At 42.6% G+C, this 25,843-nt stretch overlaps 2 protein-coding genes across 4 annotated transcripts in view; both read left to right on the top strand.

The window, feature by feature from the left end:
• The window catches only part of slc38a3b (solute carrier family 38 member 3b), a 52,431-nt gene extending 41,155 nt beyond the window's left edge, over positions 1-11,276 (top strand). Inside the window, exons 14-17 of one of the 2 annotated variants that reach the window (XM_029774524.1) lie at positions 5,883-6,007; positions 6,364-6,508; positions 7,737-7,840; positions 8,017-11,276. In XM_029774524.1, the coding sequence (XP_029630384.1) occupies positions 5,883-6,007; positions 6,364-6,508; positions 7,737-7,840; positions 8,017-8,121 (479 nt within the window). In that variant the 3' untranslated portion in view covers positions 8,122-11,276. Of the gene's footprint in view, positions 1-5,882; positions 6,008-6,363; positions 6,509-6,974; positions 7,293-7,736; positions 7,841-8,016 lie in introns of those variants that run through there. The other variant, XM_029774523.1, reaches the window with a different exon arrangement.
• A 2,797-nt stretch (positions 11,277-14,073) lies between these two features.
• gnai2b (guanine nucleotide binding protein (G protein), alpha inhibiting activity polypeptide 2b) overlaps positions 14,074-25,843 on the top strand; it is a 92,574-nt gene continuing 80,804 nt past the window's right edge. Inside the window, exons 1-2 of one of the 2 annotated variants that reach the window (XM_029774526.1) lie at positions 14,074-14,685; positions 14,845-15,027. In XM_029774526.1, the coding sequence (XP_029630386.1) occupies positions 14,910-15,027 (118 nt within the window). In that variant the 5' untranslated portion in view covers positions 14,074-14,685; positions 14,845-14,909. Of the gene's footprint in view, positions 15,028-25,843 lie in introns of both variants that reach the window. The other variant, XM_029774525.1, reaches the window with a different exon arrangement.

Genomic DNA, 25,843 nt, shown 5'->3' on the forward strand with positions numbered 1-25,843 from the left:
AAAACAAATGCCTCATAGTCCATGAGACTATATTTGCAGTAATGTACAGTTTAAACATAAACAGAGTATCCATATTGGACACTCCTCCTGTTCCCTCCTGAACATTTGCAATGTTATTGAACAGTTGTAATGTCAAACATCATTATAATAATGTTATTGTAATAAATTATTATTACCGAAACACTTGTTTGCAGTAAGTGCGTTTTCGCAGTCTTTTGGAAATAAGAGCATAACTCCCCCTTGTGGTCATTATTGAATACTACACACTGTAATTTTTATTTTTATTTATTTATTTATTTCACCTTTATTTAACCAGGTAGGCCAGTTCAGAACAAGTTCTCATTTGCAACTGCGACCTGGCTAAGATAAAGCATAGCAATTCGACACATACAACAACACAGAGTTACACATGGAATAAACAAAACATACAGTCAATATTACAGTAGAACAAAAGAAAACAGAAAGTCTATATACAGTGAGTGCAAATGAGGTAAGTTAAGGCAATAAATAGGCCATGGTGGCGAAGTAATTACAATATAGCAATTAAACACTGGAATGGTAGATGTGCAGAAGATGAATGTGCAAGTAGAGATACTGGGGTGCAAAGGAGCAAGATAAATAAATAAATACAGTATGGGGATGAGGTAGGTAGATAGATGGGCTGTTTACAGATGGGCTATGTACAGGTGCAGTGATCTGTGAGCTGCTCTGACAGCTGGTGTTTAAAGCTAGTGAGGGAGATATGAGTCTCCAGCTTCAGAGATTTTTGCAGTTCGTTCCAATCATTGGCAGCAGAGAACTGGAAGGAAAGACGACCAAAGGAGGAATTGGCTTTGAGGGTGACCAGTGAGATATACCTGCTGGAGCACGTGCTACGAGTGGGTGCTGCTATGGTGACCAGTGAGCTGAGATAAGGCGGGGCTTTACCTAGCAGAGACTTGTAGATAACCTGTAGCCAGTGGGTTTGGCGACGAGTATGAAGCGAGGGCCAACCAACGAAGTCGAGGATCGGTAGGATGGTCAGTTACACGAGGGTATGTTTGGCAGCATGAGTGAAGGATGCTTTGTTGCGATATAGGAAGCCGATTCTAGATTTCATTTTGGATTGGAGATGCTTAATGTGAGTCTGGAAGGAGAGTTTACAGTCTAACCAGACACCCAGGTATTTATAGTTGTCCACGTATTCTAAGTCAGAGCCGTCCAGAGTAGTGATGCTGGGCGGGCGAGCAGGTGCGGGCAGTGATCGATTGAATAGCATGCATTTAGTTTTACTTGCGTTTAAGAGCAGTTGGAGGCCACGGAAGGAGAGTTGTATGGCATTGAAGTTCGTCTGGAGGTGAGTTAACACAGTGTCCAAAGAGGGGCCAGAAGTATACAGAATGGTGTCGTCTGCGTAGAGGTGGATCAGAGAATCACCAGCAGCAAGAGCAACATCATTGATGTGTACAGAGAAGAGTCGGCCCGAGAATTGAACCCTGTGGCACCTCCATAGAGACTGCCAGAGGTCCGGACAACAGGCCCTCCGATTTGACACACTAAACTCTATCAGAGAAGTAGTTGGTAAACCAGGCGAGGCAATCATTTGAGAAACCAAGGCTGTCGAGTCTGCCAATAAGAATGTGGTGATTGACAGAGTCAAAAGCCTTGGCCAGGTCGATGAATACGGCTGCACAGTAATGTCTATTATCGATGGCGTTTATGATGTCGTTTAGGACTTTGAGCGTGGCTGAGGTGCACCCATGACCAGCGCTGAAACCAGATTACATAGCGGAGAAGGTAAGGTGGGATTCGAAATGGTCGGTAATCTGTTTGTTAACTTGGCTTTCGAAGACCTTAGAAAGACAGGGTAGGATACATATAGGTCTGTAGCAGTTTGGGTCTAGAGTGTCACCCCCTTTGAAGAGGGGGATGACCGCGGCAGCTTTTCAATCTTTGGGAATCTCAGACGATACGAAAGAGAGGTTGAACAGGCTAGGAATAGGGGTTGCAACAATTTCGGCAGATAATTTTAGAAAGAGAGGGTCCAGATTGTCTAGCCCGGCTGATTTGTATGGGTCCAGATTTTGCAGCTCTTTCAGAACATCAGCTATCTGGATTTGGGTGAAGGAGAAAGGGTGGGGGCTTTGGCGGGTTGCTGTGGAGGGTGCCGGGCAGTTGACCGGGATAGGGGTAGCCAGGTGGAAAGCATGGCCAGCCGTAGAGAAATGCTTATTGAAATTCTCAATTATAGTGGATTTATTGGTGGTAACAGCATTTTCTAGCCTCAGAGCAGTGGGCAGCTGGGAGGAGGTGCTCTTATTCTCCATGGACTTTACAGTGTCCCAAAACATTTTGGGGTTATTACTACAGTATGCAAATTTCTGTTTGAAAAAGCTAGCCTTAGCTTTTCTAATTGCCTGTGTATATTTGTTCCTAACTTCCCTGAAAAGTTGCATATTACTGGGGATATTCGCCACAGGATGTTTTTGTGCTGGTCAAGGGCAGACAGGTCTGGAGTGAACCAAGGACTATATCTATTCCTAGTTCTACATTTTTTGAGTGGGGCATGCTGATTTAAGATGGTGAGGACGGCACTTTTAAAGAATAGCCAGGCATCATCTACTGACGGGATGAGGTCAATGTCTTTCCAGGATGCCCCGGCCAGGTCGATTAGAAAGGCCTGCTCGCAGAAGTGTTTTAGGGAGCGTTTGACAGTGATGAGGGGTGGTCGTTTGGGCGCAGACCCATTATGGATGCAGGCAATGGGGCAGTGATCGCTGAGATCTTGATTGAAAACAGCAAGGTGTATTTGGAGGGCGAGTTAGTTAGGATGACATCTATGAGGGTGCCCGTGTTTACGGATTTTGGGTTGTACCTGGTAGGTTCATTAATCATTTGTGTGAGATTGAGGGCATCAAGCTTAGATTGTAGGATGGCCGGGGTGTTAAGCATGTCCCAGTTTAGGTCACCTAGTAGCACGAGCTCAGAAGATAGATGGGGGGCAATCAATTCACATATGGTATCGAGGGCACAGCTGGGGGCAGAGGGAGGTCTATAGCAAGCGGCAACAGTGAGAGACTTGTTTCTGGAAAGGTGAATTTTTAAAAGTAGAAGCTCGAATTGTTTGGGTACAGACTTGGATAGTAATACAGAACTCTGCAGGCTATCTTTGCAGTAGATAGCAACACCACCCCCTTTGGCAGTTCTATCTTGGCAGCAAATGTTATAGTTAGCGATGGAGATTTCATGGTTTTTGGTGGTTTTCCTAAGCCAGGATTCAGACACGGCTAAGTAAAACAAGTAAAACAAACTTAGGGAGTAGGCTTCTAATGTTAAAATGCATGAAACCAAGGCTTTTACAGTTACAGAAGTCAACAAATGAGAGCACCTGGGGAGTGGGAGTGGAGCTAGGCACTGCAGGACCTGGATTAACCTCCACATCACCAGAGGAACAGAGGAGAAGTAGGATAAGGGTACGGCTAAAGGCTATACGAACTGGCCGTCTAGCACGTTCGGAACAGAGAGTAAAAGGAGCAGGTTTCTGGGCACGATAGCATAGATTCAAGGCATAGTGTACAGACAAAGGTAAGGTAGGATGTGAGTACATTGGAGGTAAACCTAGGCATTGAGTAATGATGAGAGAGATATAGTCTCTAGAGACGTTTAAACCAGGTGATGTCATCGCATATGTAGGAGGTGGAACAACATGGTTGGTTAAGGCATATTGAGCAGGGCTAGAGGCTCTACAGTGAAATATGACAGTAATCACTATCCAGGACAGTAATGGACGAGGCATATTGATATTAGAGAGAGGCATGCGTAGCCAAGTGAACATATGGGTCCAGTGAGTGGTTGGGCTGACTGGGGACACGGCGATTCAGACAGTTAGCAGGCCGATGCTAACAAGCTAACAGTTAGTAGGCCGGGGCTAAACAAGCTAGCAGTTAGCAGACCGGGGCTGGCAAGCTAGCAGTTAGCAGACCGGGTTAGCAAGCAAGCAGTTGGCAGACCGGGGCTAGCAGTTAGCAGACCGGGGCAGGCAAGCTAGCAGTTAGCAGACCGGGGCAAGCAAGCTAGCAGTTAACAGACCGGGGCTAGCAAGTTAGCCTTTGGGGTACGTCGCAATGGGGGTAAGTCTGTTTTTGCCTCTTCGTGCGGTGACGTCGATAGACCAGTTGTGGAATTAGTAGGGTTCAAAGTAGCTCTAGGTAGCTAGTAGGGCCTTCAGCGGATGTCGCGCCTGAGGGCCCTGTTGGAATCCTCGGGCAGATTATGTCGGTATTCCAGTCGTAGAGGATCGGCGGGGTTCCGTGCCCCGTAACGGCAGTAGAAGGGGTCCGGATATTGTAGCCCAGGAGTGGGCTTCGGTGGTAGCACAGGAGCCCTGGCCGGGCTAGCTTCAGGCTAATTGGTGCTTGCTCCGGAATGGAAACGCTAGCCAGGAGTAGTCACCCGGGATTGCGGTTAGCTAGTTGTGAAGATCCAGATGAAAATGTTCAGAGTTTGCGGTAGGAATCCAGGGATATGGGGGGAGAATTTGTTTTTAATAATAATAGGTCCGTTATGCTCTGGTTTGAGTCACGTTGTTCAAACTGGCGAGAGCTTTCCGAGCTAAAGGTTAGCTGATGACCACTAGCAATGGTTTCCTGACTGATAGCTGGTAGGTAGTTAGCTGGCTAGCCTCAGTTGAGGGATTCCAGATTTGAAGTAAATAGAAATACTTTAGAAAAAAAACTGATCCACGCTACATTGGGTGAGGCGGGTTGCAGGAGAGTATTTAGAAGTTGAGGTTTAGGAAAATATTTTAAAAAGATATGCGAAGAAAAAGATGTAAAAAGATATATACAAGGGACACGACAGGACAAAGACAAAGACGCCTGACTGCTACGCCATCTTGGATTCGGGGTGCCCAAATTATTATAGCTTGAGACACATGTTGTTTTTGTCTTTCAATGAGGAACAGCAGACCTCAATGTCTGAGTCAACATAAGTAAGGCTAAGTTTGGAGGTTCAGTGTACAATACTGTGATTCTTGATGTTACCCCTGTTACCCCTAATGTTGCCCCTGATGTTACCCCTTGATGTTACCCCTAATGTTACCTCTGATGTTACCCATAATCTTACCCTGATTTTACCCTGATGTTACCCTAATGTTACCCCCTGATGTTACCCTGATGTTACCTCTGATCTTACCCTGATGTTACCCCCTGATGTTACTCCCTGATGTTACCCCCTGATCTTAACCTGATGTTACTCTCTGATGTTACCCCTGATGTTAACCTCTGATGTTACCCTGATGTTACCCCCTGATGTTACCCCCTGATCTTAACCTGATGTTACCCCTGTTATCCCTAATGTTACCCCTGATTTTACCCTGATGTTACCCCTAATGTTACCCTAATGTTATCCTAATGTTACCCCTGATGTTACCCCCTGATGATACCCCTGATGTTACCCCTGATGTTACTTTACCCCCTGATCGTACCCCCTGATGTTACTCCCTGATGTTACCCCCTGATGTTACCCCCTGATGTTACTCCCTGATGTTACCCCTGATGTTACCCCCTGATGTTACTCCCTGATGTTACCCCCTGATGTTACCCCAGATCTTACCCTGATGTTACCCCGATATTACCCTGATCGTACCCCCTGATGTTACCCTGATGTTACCATCTGATGTTATCCTGATGTTACCCCTGATGTTACCCCTGATCTTACCCCCTTATCTTACCCTGGTGTTACCCCGTGATGTTACTTTGACATTACCCTGATGTTTACCCCCTGACATTACCCTGATGTTACCCTGATGTTACCCTGATGTTACCCCTGATGTTACCCCCTGACATTACCCTGATGTTACCCTGACGTTACCCTCTGACGTTACCCTGATGTTACCCTGACAGGTAAGACTGAGCCAGAGCTGCTACACACATACAGCAGAATCGACCCTTATGACACGCTGATCCTGTGCGTGCGATTGGCTGTCCTTACCGCTGTCACACTGACTGTCCCCATCGTGCTCTTCCCAGTAAGTTACACCCCCCCTCCCCCTTCTCCACTATAACCTCTTCCCTCTTCTTAAAGACAAAGAAAACTGATATTGTATACTGGCCGTTGGGGTGGGATTGGCGTGGTGTCTGGGGGTGGCTTACATTTAGTTTGATTCCTCATGTCTTAATCTGAAATGGTGGGTGTCATGGCTTGATGAATTACAGTAAAATGCTCATTTGAAGAGGAATGACACTGTTGTTTCTGACAGTAATTTACTTATTCCTTCACTCTGCCTCTTTCTCTCCTTATTTCTCTCTCCCCCTCCCTCCCTCTCTCTCTCTGTATTTCTCTCTCTCTCTCTCTCTCTCTCTCTCTCTTTCTCTGACCCCTCAGGTGCGCAGGGCCTTGAACCAGATGTTTTTCTCCAGTAAATCGTTTAACTGGCTTCGTCATGTGGCCATAGCCATCACCCTACTCTCCTTAATCAACATTCTGGTCATCTTCGCCCCCAACATCCTGGGAATCTTCGGCATCATCGGTTAGTTGCACAGATTAAATTTAGTCCTGGACTAAGAAGTACAGATTAAACCTAGTCCTGGACTAAGAAACACAGATTAAACCTAGTCCTGGATTAAGAAGTACAGATAAAATTTTGTCCTGGACTAAGAAATACAGATTAAACCTAGTCCCGGACTAAGAAGTACAGATCAAACATAGTCCTGGATTAAGAAGTACAGATAAAACCTAGTCCTGGACTAAGAAATACAGATTAAACCTAGTCCTGGATTAATGACGATTCAATGACGATTCTCCATTGAAAGTGCTTTTTAGTCCAGGAACAGAAACCGTCCCTTTAAATTGACATACTTTACCTGACCTAGCCAAAAAATATTTTACACATAGAAGTTGCTGTAGTCTGGGATGTTTTACATGTTTAAATGTGTGGTTATATGTGGTTATGCACCTGCACCTGTAATTCTTGATTCACTTTCTCTCTTTTGCAGCGGCTCTCTGTTTTGATAATATCTCCACTGTGTCTGGCTTTAAAACACAACACTGTCAGGTGTGTGCTACTGGTAGCGAAGTCAGGTGCAGGAGAGCAGAGATTTGTGAACAGGTGCACACTTTATTGAGGCAAAAGTGCAAAACGCGCAAAACAGTCACAAGACTTTTGTTTAACAATAAACATCTTTGTGAAATTCCACGGAAAAAACAAACCAGTCTGGCGCGTAAACAATAAACACGCAACACAAACAATCTTTCGCAAAGACATGATGGGGAACAGAGGAATAAATATATGTAGATTGATTGGGGAATGAAAACCAGGTGTGCAGGGAACAAGACAAAACAAATGGATTCATGAAAAATGGAGCGGCGATGGCTAGAAAGCCGGTGACGTCGACCGCCGAACGCCACCCGAACAAGGAGAGGAACCGACTTCGGCGGAAGTCGTGACAAACACAAAATGTGACCAGCGGCCCAGCGCTTATTGACTCAATGATAAACACATGACCTGAGTCAATATTTTTTTTAATCTCTTTCCCTTGAAGGAGGTCAAAGTCAAGGTGGTTAAAGGTCATGGATCAAGCCACAGCACCAATCATCATCCACTAAAAGAGGAAAATCTGACAGTGTTTGTGAATGTTGGCCTTGGCCCATATTCTGATTTTGGACAGTTTGTTCTACTGGATGTCCTGTGTAAAATGATCTGTAGCCCTGACCTTCATCTCTCCTCCTCTTCCTCCATCCTCCTGTTCCTCCTCCAGGTGCCACATCTGCCCCCTGTCTCATCTTTATCTTCCCTGCCGTCTTCTACATCCGCATTGTGCCTAAGGAGCAGGAACCCATGTTTTCCACCCCCAAGATACTGGTGAGCACATATCTCATCCTCTCCATGATAATTGTAATATTCTCATATCTTGATTTGATCTGTGTAAGATTCATTATTATTGTTATTGTGTGTCCTTATGACTATGGTTAGAGTATGGTTCTGGTAACCATATAAAAATAAATATTGTAATGATGGTGTTTCCTCTGACTTCCCAGGCTGCCTGTTTCGCTGGTCTGGGCGTCGCCTTCATGACCATGAGTTTGAGCTTCATCATCATTGATTGGACAACAGGGAGCAGCAACTCTGGCGGTGGCCATTAGAGGCCATCCTCTGCTCTTCGCATGCCGGGGTCATCTGGGGGTTGGCAGAGGCTTTAAGGGGATGCCTAGGTGTGTGTTTAGAACTGTTTTCATGTAATTGATGCACTATCCCCTCCGTGGTAGAGCAAGGGTCAAAGGCTAGGCTTCAGGGAGGTTGGGGTTAGGGAGGGGGAGACATAATCAACCCGCTGGGCAAAACCATGCTGAGCATTTCAGTCCTCTTGAGACTAAAGACTCGGACAAAACATTCTGTACTACTGTAAAGCAGTAGAGAACTTATTTGAACAAAAGGTTTCATAATCACTGTATGTAGGCCATCACAGAGGAGTGCTTTTACATGAATCATCAGGACTAAACAGGGTATTTTTTTTTAAATCATGCTGATTATTATTATTTATCAGTGGGATAGTGCATCCAAGTCAATCCATAATGGACAATCCAGAAGAAAGAAACTCATGCTGGTTCTCCCTCCTTCATTCCCACTCTCATTCCTTCCATCCTTATCGCTTTCCATCCACCTGTTTCTTTCTCCCTGACCCCTGTATTCATGTGAACTGCAGCTACATGTACTGTAGTACTGTACATATGTAGAAATGGTGGAATCTATATGTAAAGAAGGCAAAGGAAGCACATGACTACATGATAGGGAAGTGACTATACATTATGTGTCATATGGTGTTTTTGTACTATAGAAGAAATGGTTACATCTATAGGTTAGGTGAGTGCTATAAAACATACAGTCTGTGGTTCTCTTGGTATTCCTGTCAATCACTTTGTGCCTTCAGCACGCACCTTAACCATCAAAGTTTACCACGCTTTTCCAAATATTCTATTTGTGCAGGCATACACAGATGAAGTATATTGTTACATGTTTTCTACCAGGAGTGCCATTAGCCTGTGTTGTTTTATCTGCCAAAGCTAAGGGTGTATGTGGTTGTTGGGCTTAGTTCAGGCTTATGTCCCATGATGCATTATGTTATTGAACTCTTCCTGTGTCCCTGGTACCTACAGTACACTCAGATGATGGAAGAATGACTCAACCAACCACACCAATAGCCTATACAGTGAAATAGTAATCTCTATTTATTTAACTAGATATATCCCTGTTTTTTAATTTCACAAGGTGTGCTAATGGAGTATTTAACTATATGATCAGGTATTTTGATAGACTTTATAGATGGTATGTACAGTCTGTAGTGTGTTGTATGATATTGCATATTGGAGGGTTTAGGTGACAGTTGAAAGTGTAGGAGGCGATCTTGAGGGCAATGAGCTGATTAAGAAGAAAAACATAAACAGCCTTTTATATTCATGTTAGTTAGATGATCAACTGACATCCTAGATACAGTATTGACAGATTTTTTATGATCAATTGTGCTTTTATCAATTTAAGATGAATGACTTAAACTTGCCTTTTTAACACTAATAGCACATATTCAATTAATACTTATATTTCGACAATGAATTTGTAAACCCTTGTCTAAATTCAGTACAGTTCAAATGTACCCTTTCAGTTACAACTGGGGTTTGGCTTACTGTTTTTGGCATGACGAAATATGGAGGAAAAGTGTTTGGGTTATGTGGTTGTGCCGTAAGGTAGACAACAGCTATGTTGTTGAACTAGTCTTTATTGTGTTTTAACATCTCTTTTCCACTTGTTTTGTGATTGGTGGTTGAAGTTTTAGTGAAGGAAGCAAGAGTGTCACCAGTCTGGTGATTGGCTGATTTATTCATTGATTAATTTAGCACACTAAATGAACTACTGTGATATTCCAGGCGTAGTATGCTGATATCAGGACTCTATTTCCAAAACGTGTGGCTATATGACTGTATCTCCTAATGTATCTGGTTTCTAAACGTAAGGTCTTGTGATCAAGTACAGTTTTTAATGCGTTGACGATGAAGTGAACTGAGATTGTGTGATTGTGTGATTGTGTGATTGTGTGATTGTGTGATTGTGTGATTGTGTGATTGTGTGATTGTGTGATTGTGTGATTGTGTGATTGTGTGATTGTGTGATTTTAATGTGATTCGAAAGCCCCTTCTTTAGGCTTCTCAATTTCCTAACGCAACATTTGATAAATGGTTTTCAAAACAACACTGTGACATCTGTTCTCTCAAAAAACTGGCATATCATTGTAATAACATTGCTATAACGTTGATAATTGTTGAAAAAAAACATAATATAACTAATTGAATCCTGTTATAGCTGAAAGAGTTGAATCGACATAACCTGTGAAAAATAATTGAACCAATGTAAAGGTTAGACTCACAAAGTGGTGGTTACTTTGTTAGTGGTGTTTGCTAATCTCAAACATATATTTTGCCAAGTCCTACGTATGTAAGACAATTGTTATTTTATATTTCATTATTCTTATACACTGCTTCTGGTGTTGCTTTGTCTTTGTGCACAATAATTGATTTACATTTTTTAATCAAGAAAATATTGTTGTGCAGTCTGTTTCTTTTACTCAACGGCTAAAAAGTTATTGCATGTCTCTGCCTCAAACCCATATTTCTCCTGGTCTTGCTGAGGCAGTGGTTGTGGTATAAAGGAGGCAACACCTTGCCATAGATCAAGAACAGGCAACTCAAGTGTCTGCTGGTTGTCTCTGCTCCCTGGTACTTCATTGATCCATAATGGTCATTGGGTTCTCAGGTCTCTATCAGTCGCTGAGTTGAATGAATAATACAACAATAACCAGTAGACACTATGGTCCAGCCTGTCCCTGCCATAGACTGTGGTATATTACCTAAATCCTGTCTGGGAATGTGCCTACAGTATACAGTATCTAGCTACTACCAACTGCTTCTCTCTGATAGCCCTTGCGCTTCAACTTTAGAGCTTTGCTTTCACTGTTAGAATGTCTGGGGCAACATTCTCAACATTTGTCTCTTTCTCTTGTACCCAACCCAAACTATGCAAGCCAGTTAACATGTTGTTATGCTCGTTTTAACTTTGCAATTTATTTCTGAGGAAATGACAGCACTATGCGTGAATAACAATTTATGTATGAACTTTGGGCTTATAAGGTGGCTTATATAAATAATGTATATAAATGTAAACCCTTTATATTTGTGATGCATATCTAGCTTTTATAGTGTAAATAGCAGGGACAGTTTCAGTCTGACAATAAAACAAATGTAAAAGTTTTTACACCGAGTCATTTCTGTCCTTATTTGTTGTTTGTATTATCACCACACACACGCACGCACACACACATAGACACAGGTTTGTTATAGCTTCTGTCAAAGTGTTTCTGCCCTATGGTCAAGTAGTACATGGTCTATGGTCTGCCATACTGGTCAAGGTAAAGCTGTGTTTAGATAAACACACTTAAACTTCCCCTGGATCAGTATGCCCCTGTCCTGTAAACAACCCTAATGTTTACGGGACAACTATGGGACATTTTCTTGTCAGATTCCAGTTAGGTCTGGTTTTACTTTTATTTATGTGTTACCAAGAAAAATCTCACTATGAATATTCCTAATTCCCAACACATGGGGGCGCTACAAACGACTCCATAATATACTCTTGTACACCAGGTCATGAGAATGTGCCTTCTTGGATGGATGCTTCATTCAAGAAAGTACTGAAAAAAAACATGCTCTCTTTTCATCTTCCAGTGTAAATCAAATCCATTTTCAGTCTTGCCACTATTCTCAGATGCATGTGCAAATGAAGCCCCTCGAGAGGTCATGAGCACTATTCAGCTCAGTTAACCACCCTCACACTATCAAATCAAATCAAATTTTATTAGTCACATGCGCCGAATACAACAGGTGTAGACCTTACAGTGAAATGCTCACTTACAAGCCCCTAACCAACAATGCAGTTAAAAAAATAAATAAAATAAGGGTAAGAATAAGAAATAAAAAGTAACAAGTAATTAAAGAGCAGCAGTAAAACAATAATAACGAGACTATACACAGGGGGATACTGGTACAGAGTCAATGTGCAGGGGCACCGGTTAGTTGAGGTAGTATGTACATGTAGGTAGAGTTATTAAAATGACTATGCATAAATGATAACAACAGAGGTCGACCAACTATGATTTTCATCGTCAATACCGATAATTGGAGGACCATAAAAAGCCGATACTGATTAATTGGCCGATTTTTATATATATATTTGTAATAATGACAATTACAACAATACTGAATGAACAATGAACACATTTTTTTACTTAAATAATACATAAATAAAATCAATTTAGTCTCAAATAAATAATGAAACATGTTTCATTTGGTTTAAATAATGCAAAAACAGTGTTGGAGAAGAAAGTAAAAGTGCAATATGTGCCATGTAAAAAAGCTAACGTTTAAGTTCCTTGCTCAGAACATGAGAACATATGAAAGCTGGTGGTTCCTTTTAACATGAGTCTTCAATATTCCCAGTTAAGAAGTTTTAGGTTGTAGTTACTATAGGAATTATAGGACTATTTCTCTCTATACCATTTGTATTTCATATACCTTTGACTATTGGATGTTCTTATAGGCACTATAGTATTGCCTAATCTCGGGAGTTGATAGGCTTGAAGTCATAAACAGCGCTGTGCTTCAAGCATTGCTAAGAGCTGCTGGTAAACGCAGGAAAGTGCTGTTTGAATGAATGCTTACGAGCCTGCTGCTGCCTACCACTGCTCAGTCAGACTGCTCTATCAAATATCAAATCATAGACTTAATTATAATATAATAAACATTCGATCTTAGTCCTGTATTGACGCTTTGCCTGTTTGATGATTCGTCGGAGGGCATAGCGGGATTTCTTATAAGCTTCAGGGTAAGTCACACACCTTGAAAGCAGCAGCTCTAGCCTTTCGCTCAGTGCGGATGTTGCCTGTAATCCGTGGCTTCTGGTTGGGGTATGTACGTACGGTCACTGTGGGGATGATGTCATCGATGCACTTATTGATGAAGCCAATGACTGATGTGGTGTACTCCTCAATGCCATCGGAGGAATCCCGGAACATATTTCAGTCTGTGCTAGCAAAACAGCCCTGTATCCAAACATTTCAGACACAGTAGTTATTCATATGAATCATACATCTTCTTTAATCAGTATTAAAACAACATACTTATAAAGAGGACTAACTGTTCCCTGTAGGCCTACATGAAACAGTCAAAAATCAGTGTGAGGGTCCCTTCAACAGAACATTGCTTAGTTGTTGCCAGTAAAGTGGTTAATTAAGTTATAAGATATGTGTTCATGAATAGGCTTTTGAACATGAAATCATATGAGAATAGTTTAGACACCAAAGAAATCACGTAAGATTTATGTTTTATGTGTTGTAATACTCCCCCTGTGTCCAGATCAATGTATCAATTTACCTACACTGTAATTACACTAGAATTATACCTGCCGTGTAACTAGCCTACCATACAATTTTAGGCCACTTAATGTAAAGTGCAGCAGATCCATTTAAATGTTTAGTGCAGATCCATTGCTGGTGGAGAGGTTTCATAGTCATCCCATCCCATGTTCATTTAGATATATGGACACATTTCTTATTTATCATCTGGAAAAAACATGGATTCCTATAATTAGACCACCATGTGAATGATGATGCTCACGCAGATCATTGCAGTGCTCACCCTCTACCTAACCTATTTACAGTATATTCCCATAATTGCTAGCCAAGTAGGCTACATCAACTTTAAGCGCAGACTAGTTTTAAAAAAAATAAATTCCTACTCCTTCGAGTCGCTATTAGTCGAAACTTCAAACATGTAAATTCTTAAACCCTTATCGTGCACCTATGTTTGTCCTCTGATGATGAGTGCCTTTCTTTATTTGCTGAAATCCATACTTTTTAATAAAACGTCAATCAAATAAAACCACAGACTGTTTCCTGTTATTATTGCTGTTGCTCTAAGATGGCAACAGCGCGAATGCGCATGTGCCAATTAAAACAAGGAAACAGTCGGTGGTTGTATTTGATTACCATTTACTAAAAGGTATGCTTACTCCATGGAGTTGTGGTAGGCTACTACATAATTGCCTACATTTCCCATAAGACAAGAGACTTGCGAATCACGGCATTTACAGCAGGGTTTCAAATAGGATGCATTTGGCACTAGGCTATTGCCTCCCTTTACTGCAGAAAACTTACCAACGGTGGTGTATCAACCATTTGTTAAATCTACGACACACAATGTTGATATATTATATCAACTGAGCACAGAAAGGGTGTCAACAAATCCCCGTAGAAGGCAAGCAGTAGGTTGGCAGCTGAAGTGCGCCAGCGGTGTGTCTGGATTTCCACTGGATATGTTCACTTGACTGCGCGGTTGAGTCTGGGAGCGCAGTCGCTCGCTAGGAACACATCCATGTGATTGAATTCCACCTACCTTCACTTGGTCGAAAGAAACGAACGAACGAGGAATACGAGTGACTAGCTTATATCGGCGCGACTGTCAGAATTGATCATAATTGATTACCAATGGTCAATACTACAGAACCAATTCGTTTACGCCACCTGAGATTTGACTGCAACTTTCAGTGGTATTCCTTGGAGTAGCATCTCCAAGAAGATTGCTCTGCGACCAAAAGGATATAGCTAGGTATTGACGGAACATTTGTTTACATCACTCAGAATAACGACATTTTGTGCGTGCCATTTGGATTGAACTAGAACTAGACTAGTCTACAACATTTTCACGCATCCACAGGACAGGAAGGATTTTGAATAACCGTTTCTTTTTTATTGGCGTATCTAACAGCAGTCAAGACGAAATCCTTCAAGAATCCTTGCGCCGGCCGTCAGTGCGCGCGTGCTTTTGGGAACATGGGTTGTACGTTAAGTGCAGAAGATAAAGCGGCGGCGGAGAGATCAAAGATGATTGATAAAAATCTCCGCGAGGATGGAGAGAAGGCGGCAAGGGAGGTGAAACTGCTCTTACTAGGTACGGGATGGCGTTTATTCTATTCATTTGCTTGTCCGAATGGACGACTAGCCAGTGTAGGTTACGTTCCTTGTTGGGCTCTGTTTCGGGGGTTGAGTGCTTCAAACTCTGAAACAGAATTGTCCACAATTTTGATCATAAGTGGTAGCGTAATGGGCTGCATCACAAGCCGATCATCACGTTGCCTTTTGGCACCGGTAGGGTGTCCATCCGCGGCGCACGCTTTGTTTATTTTCTACGGAGCGTTGACTGCTATGTGGTCGACTGTTGATGCTGAGCTTGCTCTGCCAACGCCTTAAAACAAATTACATAATTACTGTAGCAAAGAACCATAAGCAATTATCCTTGTGCAGCGTAGCTCTCGGTCAAGCAGAGATGTATTCATTCATCAATGTGGTCCTGAATTGCATCTCCTTGTGTGACAATGCATCTGCCATGTATCTGTTCGGGTGAAAATCACTGGTTCCCAGCGGTGGTACTTGGCCTATCCACAGGGGGTACTTGAGAAGACTGATGAGAGCATAGGCTTACTGGTAAAATCCACATGAGGTAAAATGCACACGAGGGGGTACTTCAGGCTACTCGGTGCGAAAAAGGTTTGGAATGGGAACCACTGGTTTAGTCAGTCAATATTTTGTTCAGAACAGGTAGCTACATACTTATTCTTACACAGGCTGTGTTGAACAGGCATAGTAATGTATGTTGGAGGGTATGACATTGCAATCAGGAATTTGACAGAAAGTAGTAAACACTCCACCTCCTCTGTCACATTTTCACACAAATGAAGGTTTTGGGCTTCAGCAAAACATGTTTTGTAGTATTTAGCCAATGTAATAATCTAACCTGATGTGATGTCACTGTGCAAGGCTAAAGAGATAGAATCAGTGTGTTTATGTAATAATCTAACCTGATGTGATGTCATTGTGCAAGGCTAAAGAGATATAATCAGTGTATTGGGAAGTGTGTTTATGTAATAATCTAAACTAATGTGATGTCACTGTGCAAGGCTAAAGAGATAGAATCAGTGTGTTTATGTAATAATCTAAACTAATGTGATGTCACTGTGCAAGGCTAAAGAGATAGAATCAGTGTGTTTATGTAATAATCTAAACTAATGTGATGTCACTGTGCAAGGCTAAAGAGATAGAATCAGTGTGTTTATGTAATAATCTAAACTAATGTGATGTCACTGTGCAAGGCTAAAGAGATAGAATCAGTGTGTTTATGTAATAATCTAAACTAATGTGATGTCACTGTGCAAGGCTAAAGAGATAGAATCAGTGTGTTTATGTAATAATCTAAACTAATGTGATGTCACTGTGCAAGGCTAAAGAGATAGAATCAGTGTGTTTATGTAATAATCTAAACTAATGTGATGTCACTGTGCAAGGCTAAAGAGATAGAATCAGTGTGTTTATGTAATAATCTAAACTAATGTGATGTCATTGTGCAAGGCTAAAGAGATAGAATCAGTGTGTTTATGTAATAATCTAAACTAATGTGATGTCATTGTGCAAGGCTAAAGAGATAGAATCAATGTATTGTGTTGTTCACAACAGCAGTATTAGGCCTAGCCTAACCTGGGTAGCCTTCTTGTTGTTGCTGATTCTTATCTCAGACTCTAATTTGTTGGTACACTGCAAAATGCCCCACTCCTTCCAGCTGCAGTGCTGGAATCACAACACATTCACCTCTATTGAATATGAGTATTTTGCATTATGATTGATGCCACACATTCCTACCAATCACAGTTCTGTGAACAAAACACAGAGGTTTTGAAAATGCCTATTTGCAATATGATCGACCTTGGAACCTTCCAAGGTGCCCAAAACAAAGCCAAATAAATTCTGGAAATATGGAGTCGATTGCTTAGGTTCCCGACTTGGACAGGTTTCCGGTTTGCAGAGGGAACCACACTGGAGTTGTATGTCCTGGGATGGGCATAACGATATTACAGTAACCTCGGCTGACATTGTTTGGCTGTACAGTACCTCTCTGGTCCTTTTGGCCAATGTTTTGAAAGAAATACTGTGTGCCTCAATATAGAAACCCTCCATTTACACACTGGCTTGCTCACAGAAAATGGGCCAAGTTGAAAGACCTACATTTGGGAGCTGCTTGGAAACTAAAAAAGCTATGGCATAAAAAGGAAAGGGGCTAGTGTAGTCCTATGGATTTTCAGGCAAATCACCTGGTCATCTTGTCACATCTATAGGCTAGCCTACACTCTTAGAAGTAAAGGAGTATAACCTTTTGGGGTTCACTTGCCACATCATCACGATGACCCAAAATGCATAATTTGATTTAAAAATGCATCATCATGATGATGTGGCAAGTGACATTTTGCTTCTTGAAAGTACAATACCTTAACTTGACTGCTGACATGCAAAACATGTTGGGACTGTATCAACAGCGGACTAATGAAGAAAATACCAAAATATCGTTTTTAGGTAGATTTTTCCATCAATAACTCAGCAGCAACAACCCAACCTGACTCTTGTTAAAGAAAACAACCCAACGAAGTGACCCAGTGCCTGCAGCCCAGCAGTTGGGTCAATCGAACAACCCAGCTTTCTTAAGAGTGGAGGCTAGGTAGAAGATACTGTAGCTAGTGACTTAAGCCAACTAATAATTATCATCATAAACACAAGTCATTACCATCACAATATTAGTTTTTTTTTGTAGAAAGTGATTGAATATTGCTATTAAATTAGTACTCATAAAGGAATGGGCAATTGTTTACAATTGCTAGCTATCCCATAAAGCCATTGCCGAAAACCACATATTTTCATCTTCTTCTGAGTCTGGCAGCGCAACAAATCCAATGGCAAAATAAATTCAAAGTGTTCTGCACAACTCTGACAGTATCTGGGTAAATATATTCCTGAGAGACAGTCATATGTCACCACCAGGCTTAAAACCAGATCACAGGGAGACATGATAGGAAACGAAGATAGCCAGAGTGGATAAGAACTGGATAGGCTCTCTGCAGATAGGATTCTGCCCATCAAGTCTTGTGCAGCAGTTATTGCCTGTGCAACAGGGACACAGTCAGATAAGAGGCAAAACGAGATAACCCAATCAGCGCAAGCCAAATAGCGTCTGCTCATAGAAGATGCGTGACTTTGCGTAATCTTCATAAAACAGGCATATTTTCTGGAAGTATATACAGTATGTATCAGTGTTTCCCCTAAATTAATTTAGCAAAGGTGGGCCGTAGCTGCTAAATCATGGCCGCCACAAAAATAGGATATTCTGGATGCTAAAATGTTTTCAGTGTTAACTTAAATGACTAAAATCATATATAAAGTATGTAGAAAAGATAATGGAGCTGTATCATTTTTAATAAGATCATCTTTGAGAACTAACAACCATCCGAATAAAAACCAGACAGTGAGGGAGAATCAAAAATTCCCAAAATGTCATGGCATGGGGTCCCCATTGATTTTGATATAATGTTTGAGTCACTCAGATAGCCATGACATAAACCATGGCAAAATGTGTAGAATTGCAGGAAACTAATTCTAAAACTGTAAAATGTTCTCTCTGCCCCATAGAGACAATTTGTATTAAAAGGAATTATAGGTCATATTTCATTGAAATCTGTAAACACTGGGCAGTTACATTAAAACAGAAACATTTTGTCTCTGTGGCAAAGAGAGGTGCATCTAAAGCATGAAACACACAGAGAACTTGACTTTGAGCCAATCAGAGAGCACAAACTCCCACGTGGGGGAGCCAACAGGAGTGATAACAAAAAGGAAAAAAGAGGGCATTTTCTCTGAACATACACAGTTAAATGTCATGAGCCAGTCACACTTCATATGCAATGTAGGCTGTTCGATGGTAGCTGACAAAGTGCACAGACGCAATGCACACAATACTAAATACTTCCTGCAAGCTAGCTAACCACTGTAGTATTGACCGCTAGTATTGACATTATAATAAAATCACAATGGATCTATTTCCATGAAATAGGTGTCTGTGTTAGCTGCCGAGTTAGTGCATTTTCCTTAGCTAGCTAGTGAATATGCTAACATTTATCTAGCTAGCTAAACATTTGGCTATGGGCTGGCACTTGCCGTATGGCATTATGGAGAGTGAATTAATTCATTTCTTCATCATCTTGCTAGGTAGTTATCTAGCTGTGGCCATCTGGCTAGTATCAACAAGGGCTTTCTACAAAATAGCAACAATAGCGCAGATAGCTAACTAGCTTACATTGGAATCTAGACCTTAAACTAAGCAACACACACAAACATGCATTGTCAAACAATGCTACTGCCACCTTCTGGTTTGGAGTATTTGAACAAGGCTGAGTGGCTGACGACTTCAAGGTCTTTTCTAAGTACTGCCGGCAGGCAAATGTTTGACAATCCTACCAGTGTGTCTAAGCTATAAAACGACACCATTGGTCACACCTGATACCCCTTAACTTTGCCACCGCTGCTGGGTGGGGGGGAGTCCTGGGGTTGGTAGCTGTGACAAACTTTAAGCGAATATGTTGCACCTGATGGTAAAGAAAAATGATGTATTTCAGGTTTTTTTAAACACTTCCTGCTCAGGTATCTGGAGGTAGGGAAAGGTATTTAGGGAAATTAAATATAATGCTTTGACTAAGTGTCAATGTCACTTTTATTTGGTCAACACTGCCATGCTCCAAGAAAGGATGTGAGCAAGTGTAGTGTAGTGTAAGTGTAGCCAAGTCCAGTGTAAAGGGATTTTTTGATTGCAGAACAATGTAGGGGCATGCTTCTTCTCTTGGACACTGGAGACATCCAAGGGAGTATCTGAGTAGGCTGGAGAGCAATTTACAGTAATGCGTGCATAAATTATTCGTATGGGTGGCCCCAGCAAGAATCAAACCCACGATTCTTGGCGTTGTGAGCGCCGTGCTCTACCAACTGAGGCACACAGGTTGAGTGTCAGTAAACGCTATAGATGGCATGTAAAATATCACTGCCATCTATGGTAACTCGCCTTCATGCAGTATCTCATCCATGGCCAATACAGAGTTTTAAAAGGAGAGATACTGTAGGATAGTTCAAGTGCATATCCATCAGTTATATACAAACCAGTGTAACCTGTCATCTACACTTTCTCTGTCATACTAAACTGATGGGAGGGTGGAAAAAGGGTTAATCTCTCAGTCCTACCCTCTTGTTCAACAACATGTTTTTCTATTTCAGATATTGACCTATAGGTAAGCCTTAGGTCTATCCTTTCTAAAATAGTTTTCCAGCTGTTCTTACTTATTTGATTCCCCTTTTCCACAATTTCTGTAAAGCCTCTTGCAGTTCAACAGCTGAGTGGATGTCTTCTCGGCACTTGCACTCCCCAATTATTTGAGAGAGAGATAGAGATGAGGGACAGTGTCTGACAGACCAACCGACATGCACATGTCCTCTATGCTTATTGTTATTATTAAATGTATGGTTATTTTGACCCTTGATTATTGTTGTTACTGTTATCCCGTTGACAATATTGATTACTATTATTCATTATGTTAATATTGTAAATCTCCAAGGTAAGCTTTGGCAATATATACATTGTTACATCAGAGAGAGAGAGAGAGAGAGAGAGAGAGAGAGAGAGAGAGAACAACATGAGGAATCACTCAGTGAACTAAGCGTCTCATTTTCCATACGGGCCTCCACTCCTCAATGCAGATATTATCCCTGTGGTAATTGGATGGTCTGGCACACACTCATACATATGAAAAGACATGCAACAGAGCCCTGGTGGGAAGTGGAGGAGTCTAAACTGTACTATCCTGTAGCCTATCCTATACTATGTTGTGTATACCACCAGCTGTTTTCTGAAGTGCATGCCGTGTGAAACTTTAATGTTATTCTGTCACGACCATAGGAGGTGACCATGCATTCAGCTCAGTGACAGCAGCTGACTGTTTGGTTGTCAGGGCTGCTTTGTGTGACAGTACAGTCACGCTGGGAGAGCCCCTGCCAGGGGCCAGGTGTGACAGACACTCTGAACCAGCAGAGCCAAAGTGACAGAGACTTAATTCAGCAAAATAAAACTTCCTCTGCTTGGTATCTTCAGGAAATGACTGAAAAAGACAGGGAACTAGTGTGAGGAGCTAGGGGAGAGGGAGTTAGGAATGAGTTGAAACAGTAAGAGAAAGGTTATAGAAATCATGCCCTGTTATGTTTCCTTGTCTTGAGGTTCTTATGACTCATCAGAACCAGTGGGAAATAACAGAGCAGGGTTTTTCCAAGCCTCCAATTAAGACAAACTTATTCTACTCTGTTCTGATCCTGGCTCCAAAAATTCTTCCTCCACCAAATCTACGCAAATTACATTTAATTTCATGAGAGTCGGTACAGCCCCCTTGCCCCTATTTTGGGACTACTTGAGATGCAGGAGAACAAACGTTATTATAGCCCGAGAGAACCCAGACCTTTGAAAGATTAAGTTTGAAGTTAATATTTCCACTGTTAAAGTCAAATCAATCAACTTCCATTACCTGGTCTCCAGAAAAGGTTATTATAACATGGATGTCAAGGTTATCCTGTTTGCTGAGAACAAAGATAGAGAAAGGTAAAGCCATCAGAGTTCATTAAAAACCAATTCACTCTCAGCTCCTGGGTCACCCCAGACTAATAGCCCAAGATGAATTGAACGTGAATAATCTATTCTTTTGAAATCAACAAATGCTCTACTCTCTTTCCTAGAAACACAACAGAGGGCATTAAACTAGCTCTCCCCTAGTGTTTTCAGGAAAACCATTTGTTTTGGGACATGGTGACATGTTACCCCCTAGCCTCTAGCAAGGTCTCTGTGACCGTAAAACAACCCATCCCATCCCAGTGACAGAGATAACATTGCCAGCTATGACAAATAGTGACTGTCTGGTCATGTGTTTTATTTGTGCTATCCAGCATGCAATCCTATGTGTGCAACAGATGTGTAGAATGAGAGAGGATATTTTGATTTTTGATTTATCAGGATCCCCATTAGCTGACGTCAATGGCGACAGCTAGTCTTACTGGGTTCCGACACATAACAAAAAAGATAATACAGACAAAAGACTTTACAATTTACATATATGAACGTGTGTGTGTGTGTGTGTGTGTGTGTGTGTGTGTGTGTGTGTGTGTGTGCGTCCCGCTCTGTTCTTGGCCATCTGCAGCTTAACTCAGTCTTTCTTTGCATCACTTGACCATATGACTGGACAATACTCAAGATAAAATAAAACTAGAGCCAGAGGATTATATCAATGATACCCCTACCCCATATTATGAACGTTAATATTATTCATAATAATTGAAACACTAATTGTCCCAGAGGGATTTGGGTGTGTGAAATGGGAATGACTGTAGGCTCTCTGAAACACGAGATCAGAGAGCTAGATTACAGGTCTGTAATCTAGGAATCATGTTCTAATCTATAATCTGATTACACTCTGAACTCGTTTTAACACCACATGTAATTGTCCTTGCCTTTTTAATTATGTGGTGCCGTCTGTAGGCCTCAGACCAGTTCAGAGTACCCAGAGTACACAACACCAGCCCCGTGCCACGGCAGGGAGCTGAGAATGGTTCTGCTAATGGACTTTTACATTGAGGGTCAGCTGAGCACATGCAGTGGAGTGGACTGCAATCACAGTAGTATGATCATTTCAATTGTACACAAGGAAACAGGGCTGCTTGCCACTATCCAGTCAGGCCTGAAGGAAGGGGTATGATACGTCAGACTCTTTACTAGCATCGTGGTCTCCGACCGACTGAGCCTGCTGTTTGTCATCGCGGGGCCAGGAAAACAAAATGCCCGCTCCTTTTTCTCAGTAAACTGAGTCAACCAGGTATATTGATCGGAGCCCTCGGCCCTCTCCGTGTCTAACCTGGCTGAGTTGATGATTTGTCAATGGACCAGCCACGCAGTACCCATAGTGACTATGAACTGACTGGGCTGGTTGGGCATGGTCAGACAGCTACTCAGAAACAACAAGTTCAGAGAAGTGGATGAGGAAGGTGCTATCTTGTTTAAAGAGCATTGTGGAACTGCTGTCGGCGTACTGCCAAATTAAACTGATTGATTTGTTGCGTTTTCTATGAATACGTTGAGTTTTCAAGAATTACTGTTGACAACAGGACATTTTTCACAGAATTTTCAGTTGAACTACTCTGTGTTCCCAAACAGAGCAAACATTGTCTGGAAACCTTGTTTGATTGTGCCACACACCAGATCTGTAACTTAGAAGTTGGAGCCAGCTAGACCCTTGTAAATAAACGGAATGATATAATGTGTTTCTCACACTGTCAACAGTACTCACAGCGTTAGTTAGATGAGTAGCAGTCCATACTTGTCATTTCAATGCTGTGAAACATGGGAGGGCTGTGTTACCTTAAATGGGCAGTTTTGAAATTGTTGTATAGATATCATACTGTACACCAGTCAAGGTTGTGGTGTATGCCATTTTTGTTGGTCAAAAAATAGTATCTTGTGTCACTAATCAGTCTGGCCCAATTCTGCTGACATGAAAGGACACATCTGAGACTTTAAAAGAGCTGTGATTCAATACTATAGAACCCTCAAATTCAACTCTGGACCTAGACACCTGTTCCACTGCTTTTTTTCAGGACCTTGGCTACGAATTCAGAGGTTTCTCCCCTTTTACATTTCTCTCTTTGCTCACCCTCTCCTGAACCATGATGATGTAGACTATCTCTGCCTCATACTCCTGAACAGCTGGAATTAAAAAAAACCTGCAGAGATTTGAATGAACATTCACGTTTATTTGTTGTTGAAGGCTATACAACCTTCTCTGTCTGTCCTAACGGATATTGCAGTTGCACAAGCAGGACACAATCCCTACACATTGCATTGGCGCAAAAACAATGAACGTTTTGTGTGATGATGTAGGCTAATCTTTATAGTTGCTGCCATATTGTAGCCACAAGCCAGAGTTCCGCACTTGAGTTTGCATTGGGGCAAAAACGATCTGTGTTTTAACCACTCAATGATCATTACATTTACATTTACGTCATTTAGCAGACGCTCTTATCCAGAGCAACTTACAAATTGGTGCATTCACCTTAAGATATCCAGTGGAACAACCACTTTACAATAGTACATCTATCTTTTTTTTAGGGGGGGTTGAAGGATTACTATATCCTATCCCAGGTATTCCTTAAAGAGGTGGGGTTTCAGGTGTCTACGGAAGGTGGTGATTGACTCCGCTGTCCTGGCGTCGTGAGGGAGCTTGTTCCACCATTGGGGTGCCAGAGCAGCGAGCAGTTTTGACTGGGCTGAGTGGGAACTGTGCTTCCGCAGAGGTAGGGGGGCCAGCAGGCCAGAGGTGGATGAACGCAGTGCCCTTGTTTGGGTGTAGGGCCTGATCAGAGCCTGAAGGTACGGAGGTGCCGTTCCCCTCACAGCTCCGTAGGCAAGCACCATGGTCTTGTAGCAGATGCGAGCTTCAACTGGAAACCAGTGGAGTGTGCGGAGGAGTGGGTGACGTGAGAGAACTTCGGAAGGTTGAACACCAGACGGGCTGCGGTGTTCTGGATGAGTTGTAGGGGTTTAATGGCACAGGCAGGGAGCCCCGCCAACAGGGAGTTGCAGTAATCCAGACGGGAGATGACAAGTGCCTGGATTAGGACCTGCGCCGCTTCCTGTGTAAGGCATGGTCGTACTCTGCGAATGTTGTATAGCATGAACCTACAGGATCGGGTCACCGCCTTGATGTTAGCGGAGAACGACAGGGTGTTGTCCAGGGTCACGCCGAGGCTCTTAGCACTCTGGGAGGAGGACACAATGGAGTTGTCCACCGTGATGGCGAGATCATGGAAAGGGCAGTCCTTCCCCGGGAGGAAGAGCAGCTCCGTCTTGCCGAGGTTCAGCTTGAGGTGGTGATCCGTCATCCACACTGATATGTCTGCCAGACATGCAGAGATGCGATTCGCCACCTGGTTATCAAAAGGGGGAAAGGAGAAGATTAATTGTGTGTCGTCTGCGTAGCAATGATAGGAGAGACCATGTGAGGATATGACAGAGCCAAGTGACTTGGTGTATAGCGAGAATAGGAGAGGGCCTAGAACTGAGCCCTGGGGGACAATCAGTGGGGAGAGCACGTGGTGCGGAGAAGGATTCTCGCCACGCCACCTGGTAGGAGCGACCTGTCAGGTAGGACGCAATCCAAGAGTGAGCCGCGCCGGAGATACCCAACTCGGAGAGGGTGAAGAGGAGGATCAGATGGTTCACAGTATCAAAGGCAGCAGATAGGTCTAGAAGGATGAGAGCAGAGGAGAGAGAGTTAGCTTTAGCAGTGCGGAGAGCCTCTGTGACACAGAGAAGAGCAGTCTCAGTTGAATGACTAGCCTTGAAACCTGACTGATTTGGATAGAGAAGGTCATTCTGAGAGAGATAGCAGGAGAGCTGGCTAAGGACGGCACGTTCAAGAGTTTTGGAGAGAAAAGAAAGAAGGAATACTGGTCTGTAGTTGTTGACATCGGAGGGATCGAGTGTAGGTTTTTTGAGAAGGGGTGCAACTCTCGCTCTCTTGAAGACGGAGGGGATGTAGCCAGCGGTCAAGGATGAGTTGATGAGCGAGGTGAGGTAAGGGAGAAGGTCTCCGGAAATGGTCTGGAGAAGAGAGGAGGGGATAGGGTCAAGCGGGCAGGTTGTTGGGCGGCCGGCCGTCACAAGACGCAAGATTTCATCTGGAGAAAGAGGTCAAAGCATAGGGTAGGGCAGTGTGAGCAGGACCAGCAAACGAGGATCAGATGTCGTCGACCTTCTTTTCAAAATGGTTGACGAAGTCTTCCGCAGAGAGGGGGGGGGGAAGAGGATTCAG

The sequence above is a fragment of the Salmo trutta genome, chromosome 14 (genome assembly GCF_901001165.1).
Source record: "Salmo trutta chromosome 14, fSalTru1.1, whole genome shotgun sequence".
Classification (NCBI taxonomy): Eukaryota; Metazoa; Chordata; class Actinopteri; order Salmoniformes; family Salmonidae; genus Salmo; species Salmo trutta.